Raw genomic sequence first — 23,004 nt, forward strand, 5'->3', positions numbered from 1 at the left:
TACGATTGTATATGTTATTTAAGTTGAAGTAAAGCTGACTTTACACATACAGTTAGAAAGGAAGTTTTTAATAGCTTTGGAAACTGGCTGTTTGATGCTATAGTGATACTCCGCAAGTGATAGTTTCTCAAGTGCAATGTGGAATCTGAAACCTTATCAATGAGCTTCCTGTACTGTTAACATTAAATCCACAAGTCTCTTACCTCTTACCCATGAATGATTCTGTAACATCACACAATCATTTGGAAAATGCTGATTCACTGAGTCATGCAGATCTTCTAAATGTTGACACATTTTATCATACAAATCACATTAGTACCACTACCAATCTCAGAAAATCTATGTACAGTGGTACCTTGGTATTCATTAATTTGTTCCAGAACTCATGATGGATGCTGAAACTGACAAGTGCTGACAATGCAGCATTTTCTCTTGGTGGGCAGTGTGGCTCATATAAGATCTAGCAAGCGCTGAGTACTGAAACATTTACCTGGCAAATGTGACCAGTACAGGGTTTGATGAGCCTGGAGCTGTGTACACATGAAGTGTCAGTGTATTGAAAGATGTCAAGTGCATGGTGTTGGTCCAAGTTTTCCAAAATTCTAAGTTTTGCTTGAATGCTTGATCATTGGCCATGCTGTATCAGTTGCCCTTGGAGTGAAAGGCTCATTCATTTCCCAGAAATCATCTGCCAAGTAATCAGGTTTTCATCCTATAATTTCCTACAAGTGAAAATGGTACACAGCTCATTCAGCCAGCAATTTAGCTACACAACTGCTTTTCCTCAAGATACTCTCCACTGTGCTGTCTGCATGCTGCCATTGTTACAACATGGCGGTGTTCCCAAGGGTCAAGATTTTATACAATTGATGTGTATTTGTTCTCGGACATTTCTAAGTGGAGTTGGCAGTACTTTTGCTGTGAGCAAGGCCATGAAGACTACCACTATTGGTGCTGATGTCATGGCTCCTGCCAATATGGCAACAGCTCAAGTCTCAGACCCCTTAGCCCTCAGGCACTCCGGTCTCCTGGGGATATACAGAGCACATTTGAGAAACACTGCTTTTTGTATTGCCCCAGCAGTCTCTTCAGTCTGTGGTCATTACTTCTCTCCTATAAAAAGTCAATAAAGTCTAGCTTTGGGGAACAGTCCTCAAGCCAAAACCCCTATCAGGTGACACAAGACAACTTGAGTGATGGCAGATATAATGGCCTATGGCAGTAATTATCTTTTTTCATTATCATTCTCCTAAGGAGCTGTATCAGAAACCTTTTTCCTATTTGCCCTCACCATGAAAATTTAATACCACAGATATACTGTGTAGTGTACTGCGGTCCCTTAAATGACAAGCTATTGTCTTGAACAGTTTTTTTATTTTTGTCCTCCACCCAAGTATCAACTTTCAGCCCCATTGAAATGTATGGCCTGAAGCCAATAACTCTACCTTTTAGGGTTCACACCCTTCCCCATTTATTTTTTTGGTATTCCCTGCAGGCACAGAAGATACATGAAGGTTTCTAAGGGAAAGCAGAGGTGTCTTTAAACTAGTCTACACCAAAAAAGATATCCTTCAATATTTATCAAATGTCTTAAATGCAAGGAGTCAGAAATCAGGAAGGTAGGACCTATTTGAGAAAAGGACTCATGGAAATGTTTTACATTGTGAATATCCTAGTAATAAAACATGACTTGGGACTCGGGGATTATTTCTATAAGACTTACAATTTCAGAAAGGTCTGAGATACAATCCTCCATATACAGACATGGTGATTATAAGTAGTACACTCACCCGGCCCCCATAACTTTGACACTGTGAGCTAAAGGGAAGCAAAATCTGTGGCATACTACAAGGTACTGCTGTTTCTGTAGTTGTTCACAAAGGGCCCCATGTTGAAGGAGGGAAACAGCTTGTGGTTCTGTGGCCCTGCACATCTACCCAGGTCTGACTGGGAGAGAACCAAGTTAAACGAAGGCCACACTCCTCCTTCAGGTCCTCGGGCTAGGAAAGTCTTACGACATTTTCCAGGGAACCACAATTCTATCCTAAGTAGAGGTGGCTCAGAGGACTTCAGGCGCTGGTACTTCCAGAAGGCCACCTCCCCATCATCACTGCAAGAGGCCAGGAGTCCCTGCTGCTTGGGTTCCAGGCCACACAGTTGACATCCTGGGAATGGGCCTGAGGCAAGTGGGCTGTCAGAGAGAAGGTAGGCTGCTGTGGATCTGAGCCGGGGTCCTCCTCAAACACTCGGATGGCATCGTCCCCCAAGCAGTAGCCAGGGCCCATGTCAGCGAACACCTGAGAAGAACCCATGCATCAGTGCATAGCGGTTGGCTGTCCCGCCCATCCCTCCCAACCCAGCAAGTTAGTATTATACTGATTCTAGAGTCCTTGCTGGCTTTCTTTCTTTCTCGCTCTTCCTTTCTTCCCAAACTTCAGGTTTCAGCTAGGCCTGGCTTTCTTCCCAAACTTCAGCCTTCAGCTAACATCTCTTATTAAAGAACTTATCTAATTAATATACAGCCACAGACATCCCGTAAGCATTCCAGTGCTGCCATCTAGGTTTACCACCCAAAATACTTAACCTAAAAAACTACCTAAGATTCTGACTTACACTTTTGTCACTTAACATAAGCAATTCCCTTTGTCATGAAGTTTGTGTAACCATTTTTTAAAAGCGATACATTGGGCCATTGAATTTTATCACTGAAGTCTATTTCTGTTATTCCCAAATGTTTGCTAATATAAATAAAGCTTAGAGACACATTAACTTTTTTCATTATTTAGGATTATTTCCTAGGGATAGATTTTTAGGGCCAGTACTGCCCCTGACTGGCTCTCCTATATGAATAGCATTGGCTTTTATAGACTCCATAGGGGTAGAGGTCAGTTTTACCAAACCATAAAAATCCTGGCCATGAATCCACTTTCATTAATGAGTAATTCTGGATGGTACAATGCCATGTGATCTGCAGAGGCCAGTGCTACCCTCATTGTCTGGGAACTTAACGCAGGTACAAACCTGGGTCTGAGTCTGTTGTGGACTCCTGTGAACCTGGGCCAGCCAGCTCTAAGCCAGTATGGTGGACAGTCTGGCCAGTCCTGAAGAAATAAAGGTGCTGCTTTCTATTCAGTGCACTCTCAAAGCGAGCACAGAGGTCTGACTTTTCTAAAATGTCTCCAAATTGCAGAGGGGTGGAGTGGAGATGGGGAAAGGAGATGGAGGTCTCACCAAGCGATGTCGTAAATGGTCCTGGAGTGGAAGCCTGACAAAGTGCAGATACACTTCCAGCTGGGATCAGAGCTGCATGCCACCCCTGCACAAGAGATGAGTCCAAGACACGTGTATCCTGGGGACCTCAGAGGACTAAATGCCCCATTGCAAAGGAGATCCTAATTTGCCCTCCCTCACTCCAACCCTCCATCATGAGTCCTTATCTTCACCCATTTGTCCCCATCTTCACCCATCTGCCTTACATACTGTGGCCAGACTGGCATTTTTATAGAATTCTGAAAGGGAATGTCCTGTTCTTTAAAACAACCAACCAACCAACCACAAAGAAAAACTCTTTTGCTGCAGACTATTTCTGGCTAGGCAGCCTGCCTTCGAAGGCCACCCAACAGCCAGCCTGACCCACTTATTTCTCCCCAAATCTTTTATATACCCTATGCTTCACCTAAAGGAATCATTGCTTCTGGAGTAGACCTAGGCTTTCCCATCTTTATTGCCTTTGCTCATGCTGTTCTGTTTTCACTCAGACTTCTCTTCTTGTGTTGAAATCCTACACACCCTGCCCTGCCCAGGTAGCTCAGCTGGTTGGAGCCTCATCCCTGCACCAAAAGGTTGTGGGTTCGGTGTCTGGTTGAGGAGCACCCAAGAGGTAACCAATATATGTTTTCCTCACATTGATGTTTCTCTTCCTCTCTCTACAAACAATAAAAACACATCCTCAGGTGGGATTAAAAAAAATCCCACAATCCTATACACCCTTTAAAGTTCCAATGAAAACGGCCTTTCTACATAGTCTTGATTCTTGCAGCACTCTCTGGTGCCCTCCCATGGCATATCTCCCCTTCCACCCCAGTTTGCAGTGCTTCATCTGTGTCTTAGCCCCTGAGCAGATTGTCAACTTCTTGGAGAGAAGTCTTCTTAGCTCTGCACCTGTTCCCTCACCTTGCTCATTGCCTGGCAGATACTGGTGCCAGATGCGCACGGTACGGTCATCACTGCAAGACGCTAGACGCTGGCCACTGGGGTCAAAGGCCAAGCTCCATACGGTGGATTCGTGGCCTTCAAGGGTGGCACAGCATACCCAGTCATCCTCTTCCTCCCGATAGAGCTTCACTGTGTCATCATAGCTTGCAGAAGCTAACAGCTGGGGATGCAAGAAAACACAGCACTTATGGCCCAAGAATTCTCTGTGGTTCCAAAATCTGCCTGCTAGGACAAGATAGTTCCAGGGAGCTTTGTAACAGGGATTAATGTCTTTTGGCCACAGATAGCGTTCCCTATAAAAACCAGGCTAAGGCTAAGGGGCAGAAGGGGGCTAGGGACAACCCTCCATAACAGAATTCCTTCCCAGCGAGATAATTTGCTAGGGTTTTACCTCCTGGGTTGGGTGCCAGACCACATGCTTACATCCTGTGTGTGGGAGTTGAGGACACTGACACATTCGTACTCATCTTCTTCATCAACTGTGGAAAGAAAACAGAAAGAAGCCCATGAGCTGAACCTGTCAGGGTCACATAGTGGGGCTGTCTGTCCACTGGCTCCCGAATGCATCTAGAGGGACCAGGACTGACCTTCCCAGACCCACACACTCTTATCTCGACTGCAGGTAGCAAGGAGGTTGCCAGATGGGGCCCAGGCCACTGACTTGACTTCATTTTCATGGCCTTCCAGAGTCACACACTGTGAAAAAGGAAGAAGGACAAAAATCAACAGAGACCCCCAACAGCCCACTGACCCAGGTTGGCTCAAATTCTCTTATCAGCCCTGGAGAGCAAATGGCCAACAATCCTGGTCCCATCCAGCCTGGTTACCTCAAAGTCATCCTGATTCTTCTTCCAAATGCAAGTGGTAGCATCAAAGCTGGCAGAGGCCAAGTAATTGCCACAGGGAGACCAAGCCACCTTCCGCACAGTGCGCTGGTGGCCTTCAGAAAGGACAGATTTGCAGATCCAGTTGTCACCTAAAGGCAGAGGCCAGGCCAGGCATTGGGGCTGGGTGCACCAGAAGCCACTGAAACACTATCAATACCATCTGACAATTAGGGCTAATACTGGACCCAAGCTGGAGGCCAACCAAGTCCAACAGGCATATTTAACATGCGTTTAGGAAGAAGTAACTGACCCTACTTCCTCTGGAGGCATCATACGGGGAGTCACCCTCCTAATTTAAAAAAGTCAATGGCTTCCAAATGCTCTCGGGATAAAATTTACATTTCCACATCGTCGCAAATTACTATGCAGGTTACTTTCCACTGCTCTTCTCTCCTCGTTTTTCTGCCTCAGCAACTATCACAATTTCCTCCACAGTTCTAGGCTGTCTCCTGACGTTTCTGCTTCTAGTACTTGTCCAAAAAGTCTTCTCGGGAGTGGCTCGAGTCCACCTCGAGGTGGCCTCTTCCCGCTCTCCCTGGGCGCACCCCTAAGGCCGGCACCCGCATTACAAGCACGTGGAACTCCCGGCGGCGGGATTGTGCGCCCGGGCCGGGCCTTACCCTCAGTGCCCCAGATGCGGACTCTGCGGTCGCCCCCGCACGAGGCCAGAAGAGTTCCTGCGGGGTTCCAGGCCAAGAACCAGCAGCGCGAGTCTGGGTGTGCTGGAACACGACCCAGCAGCACCAGCGAGTCCTTCATGGCGACTTGACGCAAGACGAGAAGAGGGACTGAGCACAAACGGCGGATACTAACGCGCAGATTCCCCCGACCTCCCTCGGCCTCCTGGGCCGCCGGTCGGCCACTTACACCCGAGGACCCGAGTCGCCCAAGGAAGTGAAGTGCCCTCTATGCCGCCGCGTTCCCTCCTGGGAGTTGTAGTCGATCTCCGGGCCAGCGAGAAGCGTAGCGGGACGACAGAGAACTACTAGTCCCATGAGGCTCCACGAAGGGAGGCGGTGGTGCGTCAGGCTGTGCAGTTCGCGGAGACTGGGCGGGGAGCAGGAGGAGGCGGAGGCAGAGAAAGAGGAAGCGGAAGTGGGTCGTTCTCGGGTAGGTCCTGATGTTTGGGTTTCAGGGCCTGGGATCGCTCGACCTCGGGCTGCTGAAGAGCCTGTGACGGACCGGAACGGTGCCATCCCCGAGGCCTGCTGACTGGTGAGGAACTGCGATCCATGTGGGAAGGGCCTTCCTCGGGCAGAGGTCGCGTCCCAGAGCGTCGTTCCTGGATCCTGGGTCCCGGATCCCTGCGGCCCAGCCTAGTCCTCCTTCCCTTGACATCCTCTAGCTGAGACTCCGGGTCCGGGTCTCTCTCCCACCAGTAACCCATATCTCCATCCCGTTCTTCCCAGTTCCCAGAGGGTTCCCAGCCCTCTCCGGGTCGTCATTCTGCACCTCCACTCCAGGGACCCAGTCACCGTCCCCGCCCCCTGAATCTCTGCAGCCCTCTTTTCTCCTCTCGGCCCCTGGTCCCAACGTGCCCAGCCTCCGGTGTCGGCCCTGGCAGCCCTGCGCCTTCCTCACCTGCTTCCTCCTTAGGACAGGCAGACTCTGCGCTCCGCGGAGATCGGCGGCGAGCATCAGCGACCCCGGAGCGACGGCGGGCAGCCCCGGGCATGTACGCCCCCGGAGGCGCAGGGGTGCCCGGCGGGCGCCGGCGGAGGAGCCCGGGAGGCAGCGCTCTGCCCAAGCAGCCGGAGCGTAGCCTGGCTTCGGCCTTGCCCGGCGCCTTGTCCATCACCGCGCTGTGCACTGCCCTCGCCGAGCCTGCCTGGCTGCACATTCACGGTGGCACCTGTTCCCGCCAGGAGCTGGGGGTCTCCGATGTGCTGGGCTACGTGCAGTCGGACCTGCTGAAAGGTGAGGCCACCGCTCGCTGGCCCTCTTCCTCCTGGGCGACCGGGGCTCCTCGGTGTGGGGTAGAATTTGGTGTGGACTGGAGCTGTGATAGCTAGGGCAAGATTTGGTTGAAAACAGTCCCATTGTTGCCTGGTGTTCACGCCCACCAGGTGGCTCTGTGGGGGTCCGGTGTCTCATAAATTAGATGGTATCCAACCAAGTACCTACGCTTCATGCCATACTAATCTGGACTGCTGCTATTTTAGGATTCTGCCTGAGGAAGGGCGTTGTATACTGAGAGAAGATAAGGGTGCCGGGCATTACCATTAGCCATCCCCTTTTAAGAAACCTCTGGTATGTAGAAAGATTCCTTTAGGGCAGCTGATTGATGGAGAAAACAGAACTTTTTTTTTTTTTTTTTAGATTTTATTTATTTATTTTTAGAGAGGGAAGGGAGGGAGACAGAGAGAGAGAGAGAGAGAGAGAGAGGCATCAATGTGCGGTTGCTGGGGGTTATGGCCTGCAACCCAGGCATGTACCCTGGCTGGGAATCGAACCTGGGACACTTTGGTTCCCAGCCCGCGCTCAATCGAAAACAGAACTTTTAATAAAGCTAGACTTTAAAATAGCTTTATTTCTACAGTAGTTGGATTTTTATTATAGAAAAAGGGAGTCTGTGATATTTTAGCTAACCTGGATTCAGTTCCAGCCACAGTAAAACAGTTGGAGTTTGACTCTCAGAACCCTACATCTGTGCCCTACTGAGGTGAGGTTTCTTTGCTCTTCGTGTTTTCCAGCCTGGTGGGCAGACTAAAGGGGAAAGGAACTAGGGACTGGTCAACTTACTGGACACAGGGGAGGCCACAGCTTGGGGGTGGGGGGGGGGGCAGCGGCTGCAGTCCCAGGGAGCCCCATAGTTGCTCCTGCCCACCCCTTTCTCCAGCAGTGAAGGTACAGCCTGTGTGATGTGAGCGCAGGACTGTGCTGCCTGGCTTTTACTTGAAAAATGGTTAGTGGACCCGCCATAGCCCTTAGTACTAGCACAGTTTGTCACCCTACTGTCTTTTAAAAAAATTTATTGGGGTGACTTTGGCTGGTAGGATCATATAGGTTTCAAGTGTACATTTCTGAGATACATGATCTGTGTATTGCACTGTGGGTCCACCACCTAAAGTCAAACCATCTTTTGTCACCATATATTAGGCTGCCTCCACCCCCCATTGCTTTCCCTCTGATAACCACCACATTGCTGTCTGTGTCCAGGAGTTTCAGTTTACTGTCCCACGTATGAGTGCAATCGTATGGTTCTTTTTCTCAATGACTGATTCAGCCCCTGGTCCTTTTGAACCATTTTGTATTTCTCTCTGTGCCACTCTCTGGCTGTGATGTGTTTCAGGTGTTTTGCTGTGGCATGTCTCAGAAACCTTTAATGTTTAGATATCTTCCTGTATTCCCTCTTAAGGATTCACACAATGGGGTTTGGTGAAAAGGTCAAATTCTCCTCTGTGCCTGGATCTTATACCACCTTCTACAGGTCTAGGCTTGAAAATCTATATTCTTGGGGCCTAATGTTGTGTTTTTTTGAGAGTTTCTCTGACTTTTGCATCTCCTTTGAGTTTTTGAGGGATTAGGATTGAACAGGATGGGGACTTTCTGGTTTGTTCCCAGTCTGTTCCCTGATTCATTAAGACAGAAGTTTATACTCATGATGGAGGCTTTGTGACCTGAAGTTTTTTCTCTGGCATGTAGGCGATGGCAGAAAGGCCATCAAGCTGGAGTTGAGTCTGGATGGCTTTTCCCTTAGCACATTCCCCTTACTTGCCTTCTTTGAGGCACAGCTGCCACCGTCACTTCATCTAGACCCCTTGGGATTTCAGTGTTTCAAGGGCCTGTTTCACCCTACAAACCAGGAGAGAGTTCTTGATGTTTCTCCCATTCAGATCGTTCTTACGGAGGCTTGTGTGAAATTCATCTGATATGGGGGAGGCAATGTTGATCCCTGGTCCTTATTTCAGAAGTCCAGGAAACTGTGTCTCAGAGAAGTGAAGTCACATCTCTAGGGCCACACAACCTGGGGGCGGCATAGCTGTGTCTGCCTCATCTACTGACTCAATATAAAAATGATGTTTTTAATCCTTAGTTTTACTTAAGCTGTCATAGGAATGTTCTCAGGGTTATTCTACTTTGGTGTGCATCCTTTCTCAAAACCATGTAACAAAATAAATTCATGTGTAGGTTCTTCTTTGTTCACATGTAATTTTTTGGAACTTTTTGTTTTCTACTTTAAGTGCCCTGACCAATAATTGAACGTGAAACCTTAGTGTATTGGGATGATGCCTCCACCAACTGAGCTACACAGTCAGGCCCATATACATATTTTCATATATATATAAAGTATGTTGCCTTAACCTTTAGGTTTGCTGATCTGTTTAGAGATCTTAAACCATGGACAGTTTTGACCTGTGGCCATCTTGGCATTGCAAGCTAGGAATACTTGATGTCCATTCATAAAAGAGTTGACAGTGTACTTCATGAGCTATCACAGAAGGTGGCAAGGAACCGGGAGGTCTTGATTGCTTCTCTTCTTTTTCTCTGTAGTGATTGGGTTTTGGTACCCAGTGGGTTTTTTAGACATGCTCTCCTGTGTGATGATGCTGATCCTCAGGGCCTAACAGATGTCTTAGAATGACAGCCATGTCTGATGCCTACAGATGCTTCCAGAGGGAGGATAGACCCTAACAGGTCTCCGCAGGTGACCAGAAGTGTGCTGGGCCAGCAGGCTTTGGAGCAGTAACTTCCTGTTTCTCTGTCCCTGCCTGATGCCAGGCATTGTGCTCAAGTATACTTCACGCCCGCTTTAGTTTCTCCTAAATGACACTTCATTTGGTAGGTGCTGTCATGACCCCACTTCACAGTGGTCTTAGGCTCATGGAGGTCAGGTGACTTGCTTAAGGCCACCACAGCTGATATATGTGGTGTGGTCTCTACTCTTACCCACACACCTTAGTGATCTCCAGCATCTTTTCCTTTTATTAGAGCTGTGTAATCCTTATCACCTCAGTGTTCAGTTCAAGTTGATCTGGAGGCAAAGCCTCCACTCACCCTCCTGCAGAGCCCTGTAGGCTTTAGCAATGTAGACTGGCTCAAATAATTGTGTCCTGAATTCCTCCCACTCCCAAGGGGTTCCTGCTTCTCACCACTGCTCTTCAACCTAGGCTCAGGTGCAGAGATATACCCAGACCTCCAGTAGCCCCAAGTCATGGGACCCCAGATAATCGTTCCTTCTGCATATTATTCCCTCTCTGCCTCTTAAGTGTGGCCAGCGAAGGGCAGCACTGACAGCAGCCTTGGGAAGCACCTTTGGGGAATGAGGAAGTCGGGGATTTGAGGTCAGGTGAATCATGATTGACAATAGGCCACTGGAAGTTCAAAGGTCAACCAGAAGACTGGTTATGTCTGAGGAGTGGTGACTGATGCAGCTGGTGTTCCCTAGTTTTTATGGGGCCTATCCTCTGAGGCAGCTTGCCTAGGACTATTGGTATCTGTGGTGATGGGCCAGCCAGGCACTAGGGGACCCTGTTGGAGTTGTATGTCAGAAGCCTGCCTAGAAGCTGCAGTCACAGGAAGGGAGAGGCTATGCAGGTGGGGAGGATGAGTGCTGAGAAGTCCTGGGTGGTGGGAAAGTGCCTCTACTCACAAGGACTCAGGTGAGGGGAAGAGAAGGGGGATGGGGCAGAGAAAAGGAACCTGGCCAGAAGCCGCTTTAATCTTCCTGTCTGCAGCCTGTTTGGGTTTGGGAAGGGGTGAAGAGCAGTGGGCAGGTAGACAGGAAGAGCCAGGCCTTCAAACAACATCCTGCCCCATGACTCACTAGTGACCTTGGGCAAAGTCAGTGTCTTGGGATCTTATTACAGGCAGCTTCCTTTTTCCCTGGTGACTGGAGGGGACAGCCAAGCAGTGGTTAGGAAAACGAACAGCACAACTAGAAGATAGGATATGTGCTCTCTCTTATCACAGTGTAGTGGGACTCCACCACTGGTTTGAATTAATTAATTCATTAATTTTTAAAAGTATATTTTATTATACAACTACAATTGTCCCATTTTTTTCTCCTTTATCCCATTCCACCCCCCTTACCCCACCTTTCCTCCAGCATCCCCCTCTTAGTTCATGTCCATGGGTTGTACATATAAGTTCTTGGGCTTCTCCATTTCCTATACTATTCTTAACCTCCCCCTATCTGTTTGCACCAACAATTATGCATCTATTCCTGTGCCTTTTCCCCCATTTCCCCTCCCCCCCCGCCCCCCCCACTGATAACCCTCCATGTGATCTCCATTTCTGTGATTCTGTTCCTGTTCTAGTTGTTTGCTTGGTTAGGTTTTGTTTTTAGGTTCAGTTGTTGATAGTTGTGAGTTGTTGTCATTTTGCTGTTCATAGTTTTGATCTTTTTCTTAGTAAGACCCTTTAACATTTCATATAATAAGGGCTTGGTGATGATGAACTTCTTTAACTTGACCTTATCTGGGAAGCACTTTATCTGCCCTTCCATTCTAAATGATAGCTTTGCTGCACAGTGTAATGTTGGATATAGGTCCTTGCCTTTCATGGCTTTGAATACCTCTTAACTGTAGGGTTTTATGGGAATTCCTTTATAAATAACTATCCTTTCCTCTTTCTGCTTTTAAGATCCTCCTTATCTTTAATCTCGGGTAATTTAATTATGATGTGTCTTGGTGTGTGCTTCCTTGGGTCCAACTTATTTGGGACTCTCTGAGCTTCCTGGACTTGCATGTCTATTTCCTTTGCCAGATTGGGGGAATTTTCCTTCATTGTTTTTTAAATAAGTTTTCAATTCTTGTTCTTCCTCTTCTTCTGGCACCCCTATGATTTGGATGTTGGAATGTTTAAAGTTGCCCCAGAGGTTCCTAAGCCTCTCCTCGTTTTTTTTGAATTCTTGTTTCTTTATTCTGTTCTCGTTGAATGTTTATTTCTTCCTTTTGTTCTAAATCATTGATTTGAGTTCATTTCCTTCCCTTCACTGTTTGTTCCCTGTATATTTTTCTTTATTTTGTTTTGTATAGCCTTCAATTCTTCTATTTTGTGGCCACACTCAACCATTTCTGGGAGCATCCTGATTGCTAGTGTTTTGAACTCTGCATCTGGTAGGTTGGCTATCTCCTGTCACTTAGTTCTTTTTCTGGAGTTTTGATCTGTTCTTCATTTGGGCCATATTTCTTTGTCTTGGTGTTCCTGTTAAGTTGTAAGGGGCAAAGCCTTAAGTATTTGCCAGGGTGGGGTAACCCACTTCACTGCATTCTGGCACTGTATGTGGGAGGGGGGTCATAGTAAAACAGTGCTGCTTTCTCGCTTCTTGCCCTGTTTTCAGTCACTTCCCCTGCTACCCACAAGCAGATTGTGCACTTTAAGTACTGATTCATGGTGTGGGCGGGCTTGTGCATGTTCTAGGACCCCATCGACCCTTTCAGCAGACTCCTGTGAGACTGGCAGTTTCTCTTGCCACTGCAACCCCACAGGTTTTTACAGCTAGAGGTTCTGAGGCTTTATGTTGTCCAGTGCCGGAACCCTGGGTTCCATGCATGGTCTATTTCCCTCACCAGCTGTTCCTCCTGGCTTATCTGTACCTGAATGTGGGACCACCCAGTCTGCCAGCTGCTGCTCCACCAGCCACTGCCTTGCCCAGCATCTTCTCTGCCCCGGCTGCCCATCTCCACCCCTCCTATTGGTCTGAATGAATGTTTCTTCTTTAACTCCTTGGTTGTCAGACTTCCATAGAGTTCAGTTTTCTGGCAGTTCTGCTGGTTTTTGTTTTTAAATTGTTTGTTAGCCTTCTTTTGATTGTGACAAGAAGCAAAGCATATCTGCCTACTCATCCATCTTGACTGGAAGCCCCTACATGGTTTGAATTTAAAAGGAGGACCTTGCCCCACGTGCCTTTTCTCCCCCACAAGGTGAAATAATACCTATACAACATTGAGGGATTCTATCTTTTCAAGGGAGCTGATATTTGTGGTCCTCTCTGCCATACTGATGTGTGCCAGGAAAGGATGAGCTCAGTTCTAAGCATGTCCAGGATCCTCTGTCTGTCTACTCTGTGCACTGAGCTCCTCTGTCTCATGAGAGACCACCTGGGCTGTGGGGCAGGCTCCCAGGGTATCTACTAGCATCACTTTAGGGAAGTTCATACTTGGCTTCCCTGCTAAGCCCAAACGTTTATTCACAATTTTGGAGTGGGGTAAGACAGTCACACTGAGACAAAACCTGTTTGGCCTTGGCCAGCATGACTGAGTTCATTGGAGCGTCACCAAAGTAACAGAAAGCTTGTGGGTTCAATTCCCAGTCAGGATACATGTCCAGGTTGCAGGTTCAATCCCCAGTCCCTGCACATATGGTTCTCTGTCTGGGAGACAACCAATTCATGCTTCTCTGTCACATTTATTTATTTAGTTATTGTTTTTTTATTTGTTTGTTTCTTCCTTTCTTCCTCCCTTCCTTCTCTCTCTAAAAGAAATGAAAAAAAAATTATTCTCAGGTGGGGATTTAAAAAAAACTTTGTTTGAATTTGGGTCCAAAGCCCCTTTTTTGTACCCCCGTCACCTTCTGATGGGGCACATCCTTACTCCGGCTTTTAGGTTCTTTCTGTGGTTCACACTGGCTGTACACAGGAAGGACATGATAGGACTGACACTGCTGTGGCCAGCGAGGAGGGACTGGGGCAGTTAACACTGCTGAGCCTTCATATGACAGATGAGAGCACAGACACCAAGGGCAATTAAGTGCAGTTAAGTGACATGCTGTAGGTAACATATGGTCTGTGGTAGTCTAGGATTTGGTGCCAAGTCCAATGTCTTCGTGGTTTTCCTACTGCTTCCTAGAGCCAGACTCTGATGGCTACAGAAGCTTAGACCAAATCAACCAGTTTTTGCTCAATAATTCCCAGTATGAACACTTTTCATTCCTTGACAGCCCAAACCTGTTTTACCTGGAAGGGATTTTGTGCTTCCAGCTGTTCCCCTCTTGCACTGAGCAGCTGTTGGCTTTGTGGGTGGCTCTGAGAGCATTTATACTAACTTCTGACCAAATGCAGTGCTTTAGGACTTGATGGATTATCCCCATCAGGAAAAGATAAAACAGCTAATTCTGGGACTAGGTGATTCTGAACATCACAGTGCAAGGGAGCTTGCCTTGGGTTTGGAGTCTAGCTTTAGTTTGGAGACTAGCTCTGTGTACGAGGCCTGAAGGAAGTCACTTAATTTCCTCTAACCTCTAATCCCTCATCGGTGCTGCATAGAGTGATAACTGACCCGTGTAGCTCTGTTGGTTGGGTGTCATTCTGCAAGCTGAAAGGCCACAGCCTGGTCAGGGCACATGCCTGGATTGTGGGTTGGGTCCCCAGTCAAGGCATGTATGAGAGGCAACCAATTGATGTTTCTCTCACTTGACCTGTCATTGTGCACAGGCTATTTATTCCTGGAGGAGACAATAGAAACTGCCAACAATATTTGTCTCTTGGGAGGGGCAGTTTGATATCTGGAAGAGAGGGATGTCCTCTCTGAAACTTTATCATGTGCTATTCTTCCTTATTATTAAAATAAGTGTATTAGGAAACACAAGAAACATGGGAGAGCATGCAAGGGGGGACCCCCAAGAAACGAATTATGTTGTGGAGGATGAGCCCCTTGTAGTACAGGCTTTCCCCAGTAAGTGAGTGTTCTAGGAAACCGTCTGTATCAGTGTACCAAGTGGTGTTGTTGTGAGAGGCTGTGTTTGGCTTCAGTGAAATTATTTTGAAGACTTTCAGTGCATTTGCCCACTTCATGATGGGTGATTTATGAGCACACCTGCCCACACTGTGCTGAGTATTCAGCAGTCTTTGACCAAAAACTGTATTATCCCCATGCCCCGTACACACTATTCACGTGATCTCACCCTGAGTAACTTTCTTTTTTCTGTTTCCCTGCATGAAGAGTCCTCAAAGGGAAATGTTTTGCTGATTTGGAAGAGGTGAAACAAAAACAGCAGAAGCACTAAAAGGCATTAAAGTTGATGAGTTCAAAAACTGTATTGAGCAGTGGAAAAGAAGTCTCAATAGGTGTATTGCATCAAATGTACTTCAGTACTTTGAAGGTGACTGAAGTATAAATAATGTAAGAATAAATACATGCTTTTTTAATAAATAAATTCTGGGTTTTTTGGGTTTCCCTCTCATAGAATAGATGTACATTTTTTTAAAACTTTAAAAATATATTTTATTTATTTATTTTTAGAGGGGGAGGGAGGAAGAGAGGATAACACCAACTGGTTGCCTCTTGCACGCCCCCAACTGGGGACCTGGCTCGTAACCCAACTGGCTGGGAATCAAACCTGCTACCTTTTGGTTCCTAGGCAGATGCTCAGTCCACTGAGCCACACCAGCCAGGTCTAGATGTACATTTTTTTTAAGGACAATAATAAAATGAACCTCCTGTACTTAGTATGCAGTCTAAGAAAGTAGCTTGAAGCCACCAATTATTACTTTTTTTTTTGTTAAGACTGGTGGTTAAGTTAAAACTTAGTGGATTTTATAAGAACCACAATTAAAGCCCTACTCCAAGTGCCTAGCCACATTAAGTAATCTGAACACAGCCCACTGCAGAGCAGAGTGTGCTGTAATCCCTTGTACCTTGCTGCTCACACTTTTGTCCTGCCCCATCTCTGGCTCATGCCATGTGGACCAAGAAGAACTATCTCAGGGAGCTTTTAACAATATTCAGAGTGAAGCCAGGAGACAGTCCCTGTCTCCAGGAGCGTTTCCTTCACTGAAGCCTCCTGCAGGCCCGCAGCATGATCTCTAAGCTCACAGTTAGGCCTGAACAAAGTGGAGGCTGGGCCTGGTTCCTGGCAGCGCTATCACACAGGCAAGCCTTCTGGGAGTAAGCGAACATCCAGTCTGGTGTTCACTTACTCCCAGATTGGGCCCCAAACAGATGGTCAGCTGACCAGAGTGACAGATAGCTCTGAGGGCAGCCTAGTGGATGACCTACAGCCCTTCTGCGGGGGCGTGAGTGTGGTGTGGGCTCAGCTGCCATCTGCCTAGCAAAGTCTGAGCCTGAGGCAGGCATGTGTGCTGTCACAAAGGCCCAGGGTCTCCTGGTATCTGCTTTGGGTCTGGGGTCTGTCCCAGACCCCACGATGCCAGTGTCTCTTGGTTTGAGTCTGCTTTGTTGGTTTCAGGTCTCCTACCCGGGTTCTTGGACTTTTCTTCTCAGTTCCTCTTCTTCTAGGCCCAGGATTTGTGTTTCTGGGAGTGCAAGTCTTAGGCCACCTGCGTGTGAATTACCTGGGCTGCTTGTTAAAATCCAGATTCCTAGGCCTTGCTCTAGACGGAGAGCTCAGAATTCCTGAGGCCTGGGAACGTGCTTTCAGCCAGCACCCTGGTGACTGCGATGGGCACTGGAGAGTGATGACCACTATCTCTCAGCCTCGGCCTGTGGTTAGGACTCAGGAAAGGAGTCTATGAGCTAAGTCTTGCCAGCCCTTTTCAGATTTTCCTAAATCACTTGATGACCCATGACCTAAATGAAAGTAGAACTTGCCGGTGGCTGGAATAGAGGAGGGAGAGGAGGTTAAAGCACATTCCTACTTTTTATCGAAGCTTAAAATGGCTTCTTTTTAGATCAGCCTTTATTCTGTCTGTGTATTTCTGGGAGTTATGGCAGTTTGCATAGATATCAAAGGGATCTGACAGTGTTGTCTAGACAAAATTTGAAAGAGATGAGAATGGTATTATGGTCCTAGAAGGAAATCTGGCTTGCTCTGCATATCTGGTGTACAGTCGTCGTCTGGGTCCTCCCTTCACCGTGACCCCAGGGACTCTGAGTGTGGGGCCTCCTTCTTCAGCATCTTCTTCCTTGGTTTACTCCCTCTTTTGGTTGAGTGTGCTCTCCTCAATGGCTTTGCCCTCATTTTAAAAGGTATTTGGTGCTGTCAGTTTCTGAGCCTTTCAGGCTTTTGTGGTGTAAATCTAGTCATGTTGTAGCTTTCTCACTTTGAGCTGACACTTCAGCTCACCCAATCTTCTAAGTCAGTTCTAAGTCCCTTTACTTTCCAGTTTCTGGAATTGTGTTTTGCCCCTCTCCCCTTTGTGTGGGTTTATGCCTTTAAAATTTTTTGTTTTGTTTTAGGGAGTGAACAAAAATAAATGTTAATAAGGTCCAGACTACCATTTTCCTAACTTATTTAATACTTTCTTGTAAAGGTAATTTTTTCTAAACAACTAACCAAAGGGGGATGAATGAATGGCTGGATAGAGAACTGACATTAATCAACCTCTGGCCTTGCCTCTCTGGCCGTCTCAGCTCTGTAGTTAGTAGGCTCTTCCTGCAGCTGGGAGCATACTTTAGCAGAATGGGCTAACGTGTCGGATTGTCAGGGACTTCAAAAATGGTTAGAAGACTGTGGCATGTACAACGAAGTGGAGGTCTGCACTTAGACTGGCTTTGTTGGAAGGGAAGAAAGTGAGTGCATGGGAGCAGTGACCAGGGTTCCTATTTGCTAATTCAGGTGCTGTTCTGCCTCCTCTGTGGGCCAGCTGGGGGCAGGAGTTACGATTGCTCTCTCCAGGACTCCCCTGGCTCTCCACGACTGTGACTGAGGGGGACAAATTCCCAGGTTGGGACCTATGCTCCAGGGTGCTACTTGAGGTCCTGAAAATTTGGTTCTCCCCCTACAGATTTTTGCATGAATCTCCAGACAGTACTGCTCCTGCGGGTCATTGCCGCCTTCTGCTTCCTGGGCATCCTGTGTAGTCTCTCTGCGTTCCTTCTGGATGTCTTTGGGCCCAAGCATCCAGCCCTGAAAATCACCCGTCGCTATGCCTTTGCCCATATCCTCACAGGTAAGCCCAGGCCTGGAGCAACTGTCTGGAGTTGCAGGTGGGGATGGCGGGTTCTCTGAGCAGATACCAGTCCAGATGCTCGTTTCAACTTTAGCCTTTCCTAGAGCACTAGGGCGTGATAGCAGTTTGCTTTCATCATTTGCCTGTATACCTGGTTCGGCTGTTGGGAGGGAATAGTATTAGAATTCCTGAAGAAATCTCATAGCTTTCCATGGGCTTGATGTTCAGCCAGGCTCCCGGGACCTGGAATGAGCAAGGAAGGGAGCAGAGTGTCTCACTGTGTCTCCCCTGGAGAGCATGGTCTCATGGGATTCTTTCCTCCACTTTTGCTTTCCCACAGACTAGCCTCTGCCATGACCAGGCTGGGTGTTGATTTGATTGGTGGTGGTGCCAACTCAGCTCCCAAACTGCATGACCTCGTCTGCTCCTTTCAAGCACTCACTGATTTCTAGCAGCCCTCATATTCCAATTCCAGATTCTTAAGACTGAGAGGCTCTGGCTGGCCCAGATGGGTTCAGGCATCTGTCCCTAACCTCAGCCTAAGAACTCCATGACCATGGCGAGCTCCCCCTTGCAGGATCCCAGGGTTCGCAGGTTCTCTGACATAGGGGTTTGGGTAGAGAGGCTGCAGTTGGTTCCTCAAGCACCCCAGTTGCAGTGTGCCTGCTAACCCCCTTTCTGTGCTGTCCTTCTGTCCCCCAGTCCTGCAGTGTGCTACCGTCATTGGCTTTTCCTACTGGGCTTCTGAACTCATCCTGGCCCTGCAGCAGCAACATAAGAAGTATCATGGTTCCCAAGTGTATGTCACCTTTGCTGTTAGTTTCTACCTGGTGGCAGGAGCTGGCGGAGCTTCAATCCTGGCCACGGCAGCCAACCTCTTGCGCCACTACCCCACGGAGGAGGAGGAGCAGGCCCTGGAGCTGCTCTCTGAGATGGAGGAGACCGAGCCCTACCCCTCGGAATATGAGGTCATCAACCAATTCCAGCCACCCCCGGCCTATACGCCCTAATATCAGCCCAGCTTTCTTCTCCTGCTCCTACTCCACAGCTCCTCCCACACCCAGAGGAATGCCTTCCCCCAGCAGGCGTCACTGGTAGGATCCTGACCATCCTCACCAAACCTTCCCCAGGAGAGACTCTTCCTTTTGGGTTCACATATCCCTGCTCTTGAAACCTGGGGTTCACAGATTTTATATCATGCACTTTCCCCCTTTTGCCACCTTCCTGTCCCTGAGGTCACTAGTCATTAGCAACCAGGGATTGTTATAACAAGTTTTCTCCATGGGCCATATCTTTCAGACCAGAACTTTCCTTGGGAAGCTGCTGACAGCGTGAGCAGGGCCCAAAGGAAAGGGACTGTGCCCTGCGGGCTTCCTTCGTGATGGTCGGTGTTCGTCCCACGGCTGTAGCTGTGAGCTGACCCTGCCCCCATTCCTTCCCAGAGTGCTCAGTGCCAGGCCTTCCACTCTGCGGATTTCTCTGCACTTTAGTCTTTGGACTTCCCATCCCCTGGTTCTGGTTTGATGGGGAGAAGGAATTGCTGTTGGGAAGCAGAACCAGTCTTCTCCCCGCCCCGCCCTGCCCCTGGCTTGGGTGCCTGGAGCCCAGGCAAGGAAAGAGCACTGGGTGTGGGCTTGGGGCCTCCTGGTACCCAGAAGGGATCAGAGTGAAGGGGTCTGAATTTCCCCAGCCCCTTCACCTTTTAAAATTGAGTGGTTTTAAAAGGAAAAAACAAAACCAAACAATAGCAACAATAATCTGTTTTTAAACTAGTGAAAAGACGTCTGTCATTTTTCTGATATTTATCCCATTCTTTTGGGCTCTGCAGTGTTTTGGGCCATAGCTCCTTCCAGCCCGTAGTAGTTCCTCCCTGAACCTCTCCCAGCAGAATGCAGCCCTCTTCCCTTGTTTCCTCCCTCCTAGTGGCCTTCCTATGGAACCCAGAGCCCCATCAGCAGAGGGGCTGAGGACTATGGCCTGGCTGGCTGGCCAGCATGGTGCTCCTCAGGACTGTGGCACTGAGATCTAACCTGGCCTCCGTGCAGGGACAGGGCCACAGCAGGGCAGGAAACCCACCACTCTCCACATAGGAACCACAACCAGTGGGCCCCATTGTGTGAGGTCAGACTGGCAACCTGGTTCTGTCCTTCAGGCTTAGTGCCTCCCCTAAACTGTGACTTGGGGCAACAGCTTGCTGCATGCCCCCTCCCCTTCTTGAATGTACTCTGGCCTTGCAGTGTGCTACTTACTGACTCTTTCTTGCCCAGCCATCACTCTGCTTTTCTGTTTGCCACACATGGCCCTGGGTCAGGCTGAATTTTCTGCTCTGAGACTGGCATAAAAGTTGGAGAAACTTGAGAGACCTTCAGTGTGGATCCAGATGGCCAAGCTTTGGATCAGTGTCTGGTGCTGATCCGAAAAGCAGATGGATCCCAATCTCCTGCGACAGGTGACAGAGCAAGACCAGAGAATGGACACTGCTATTGAATTGTGGCTAGGAAGGATCCGTCACATGTCTCATCGCAGACTGCCTGGGAGTGTCTGGACAGATGCCTGTGTGGGCAGTGAAGGCCGTGTCTGCACATGAGTGAGTGGCTGCCTGGAGTTCACTGTGATGCCAAAGTGTGTCCCATCGTGACACGCTTCTAGACTCTTCTGTTAGGCAAGAGAGACTTCGGTGTGATACTTTCACACAAAGCCAAGAACGACATTTTCTTGTCTCTCTGTCAAGTCCTTGTTTGTCTTTGGCAGATACCCAGGGTGTGGCCAGCTCTCACTGACCCTGGGTGTCTGCAGGGCAGATCAGGAGACCAGGCACCAGACACTCAAGCCAAAGGGACCAGTCGTCTCATGAGGCCCCAGACATGACTCTGTGGACTGTTCCATGTGATTCAGAACCCACTTTTTATTAGCTTTCCATACCTCTGACCTTTCTCTTTCCCCTACTATCCCAACACTGTCATATAAATTCCCCTGGTTGTGTTTTTTTCTTTTTAGGAAAAAAATAAAAATAAAAAAGCAAAAACAAAACAAATGAATAGAAACCACAAGCAAGAATATAAATGCAATGACTCCCTGTCATTTTTCTGTGACAGGTTTCCTGAGTTGGTTTGTTCTTTTCCTCTTAGAGAAGTAGGAGAAACTCATGAAGTGTGTAATTAAAAAAGTCAGAGGGAGTGCAGGTGCCTGCTCCGTGCAAGGCACTTCCACCCAGACGTGCCTCTAACCTGACACCACGCACATTAAGGCCCCTGTGGGGAGCCCAAGTGGCTGCAGACCCTCCTGTTGGAGTCCCTGGTGAGCTGCAGAAGAGAACTCCTGTTTTGTGTGGAGAGAAATAGACCCCAGGGCTAGGACTTGCCAAAGAAACTACTTCTGAAATCATAGGTAGTGGTTACTTTACTGGAAGAGACATGTGAGTGGCAGCAATCCGGGATGTAACTTGTAGGGGAGCCTTCAGTGTCAGTGCCTTGCATAGCTACCCACATACCATTCGTTCGTTCATTCATCCATTTCTACATTCAGTGGATATGCTGGGCCTCAAAAAGTGCAACACAGTAAGAGATCTTAGAACCCCCTTTCAGGAAGAGCCTGTTTATTTTTTCTTTTAAGTCCCTGGGTCTTAAGTTCCTGGATCTTGGGAGCTAGGAATGTGTTTTCTTTCTTTTATGTTGATAGGCTTAATTCACTTTATTTTCCTTGTGGAAAATTATGTAGTGGTCACATCTGGAGCCTGGGTCCTCGGCACAGACACTCCGAGGTGGGACTTTACAAGATGGTCAGGAATTCCTGATAGGGATGCTTGATGAATGTCTTTTTTCAGAGGTCGGGGCTGAGATAGCCAAGGGTCTTAGAGATAGCATCAAAGGTGGCCTTGGCAAAGTTGCCCAGGGTGGCAGTGCAGCCCCTGGCTGAGGTGTAGCAGGTCAATACCAGCCATCAGCAGCAGCTTGGGTACAGGGATCTAGACGATGCCAGTGCCCCTGGGTGCAGGGATGAGGTGCACCAGCACAGAGTGCCCAGTCACCTTGCAAGGGACGGTGTGGGGCTTGCTGACCTTGTTGCCTCAGTAGCCTCACTGTACAGGGACAATAGAGACCTTAGCCAGGATGATGGCCTCACGGATGGCAGTGGCTACTTCCTTTGAGCACTTAACACCCAGATCAATGTGTCCTTTGTAGTCCCCAATGGCAACAAATGCCTTGAACTGAGTCCATTGTCCTGCATGTGTCTGCTTTTGCACAGGCATAATCTCAAGAACCTTGTCTTTGAGGGATGCTTCCAAGAAAAAGTCAATGATCTCAGATTCCTTGATGGGCAGAGGAAAGTATAGATCTCCTTTGGTTAGTTAATTTTCATGCCTTTGATCAGGTGGCTCAACTTGGTGACAGGGATCCACTCTTTGTCCTTGTCCTTGCCTCCACGAGCTCCTCAGCCCCGACCCCAACCCTGACCCCGGCCACAGCTTTGGCCATGGATGCTCCTGCCGAATCCTCCACTGAAGCCACAGCAGCCTCCCATCCCAGGACCCCCCGGGGCCTCTGGGCCCTCCCGCAGCACTGGCATCATCTGCCATTCAGTGTTTCCTGGGGAAAAGAAGCTCGTTTCTTTCCAGATGTTTATAAAAGGTGCCTTGTGTTTTGTGCAAAGCATGTGAGGCACCATGAGAGAAACGACTACCCTCAGGGTCCCATCTCCAAGGGCTCTATATTCTCAGTTCTGGAGATGGGCTTGTCCATGGAGAGGCAGCATGAAGTGAGTGGTCTGGTGGACAGCTGGGAGAGGGGTTCTGCCCTGAGCGAGTACCAAAAGTTTCATGCGGCAGCTGGAGCCGGGCTCAAAGTGAGAGTTTGGAGGTGGGTAATTCCTGTGGAGGGGCTAGCAGAATCAAAGCACAACTGGTGGCCAGGATGTGGTGAGAGCAGAGGTTAGTGAGGGGTGGGGCCTGTTGAAGGCACTAAAAGTGGGGAGCCTTGGAAATTTTCTGAGAAGAAAAAGGAAGGACCAAATTTTTCTAATGACTGGTGAAGTGTGAGGAGCGTCAGCCTGGTGCTGGTGAAAGAGTCTGAGGGCCTGGGAAGGCTCTTTCCCAGAAAGAAAGAGTCTTCT

At 48.3% G+C, this 23,004-nt stretch overlaps 2 protein-coding genes across 3 annotated transcripts; one reads left to right on the top strand and one right to left on the bottom strand.

Annotated features, from left to right (window-relative positions):
• Positions 1-55: 55 nt before the first annotated feature.
• Positions 56-6,032, bottom strand: CIAO1 (cytosolic iron-sulfur assembly component 1). Its single transcript, XM_028514273.2, is given in 10 exon segments — positions 56-2,138; positions 2,141-2,266; positions 2,269-2,297; positions 3,232-3,316; positions 4,174-4,375; positions 4,607-4,638; positions 4,641-4,694; positions 4,803-4,911; positions 5,043-5,191; positions 5,723-6,032. Coding segments are annotated over 10 exon segments (1,218 nt in total). The 5' UTR covers positions 5,862-6,032; the 3' UTR covers positions 56-1,845.
• A 129-nt stretch (positions 6,033-6,161) lies between these two features.
• TMEM127 (transmembrane protein 127) lies at positions 6,162-20,920 on the top strand. Of its 2 annotated transcripts, none has more exons than XM_028516068.2 (4): positions 6,162-6,317; positions 6,704-7,019; positions 17,731-17,895; positions 18,598-20,920. In XM_028516068.2, the coding sequence occupies exons 2-4, from the start codon at positions 6,776-6,778 to the stop codon at positions 18,903-18,905; spliced, it is 717 nt and encodes a 238-aa protein (XP_028371869.1). In that variant the 5' UTR covers positions 6,162-6,317; positions 6,704-6,775; the 3' UTR covers positions 18,906-20,920. The 2 variants fall into 2 exon arrangements, with proteins under 2 accessions (XP_028371869.1, XP_028371870.1); XM_028516069.2 differs by having other exon boundaries at positions 6,180-6,317; positions 6,708-7,019.
• The last annotated feature ends 2,084 nt before the right edge of the window (positions 20,921-23,004 follow it).

Source organism: Phyllostomus discolor, chromosome 6 (genome assembly GCF_004126475.2).
Source record: "Phyllostomus discolor isolate MPI-MPIP mPhyDis1 chromosome 6, mPhyDis1.pri.v3, whole genome shotgun sequence".
NCBI classification, from domain to species: Eukaryota; Metazoa; Chordata; class Mammalia; order Chiroptera; family Phyllostomidae; genus Phyllostomus; species Phyllostomus discolor.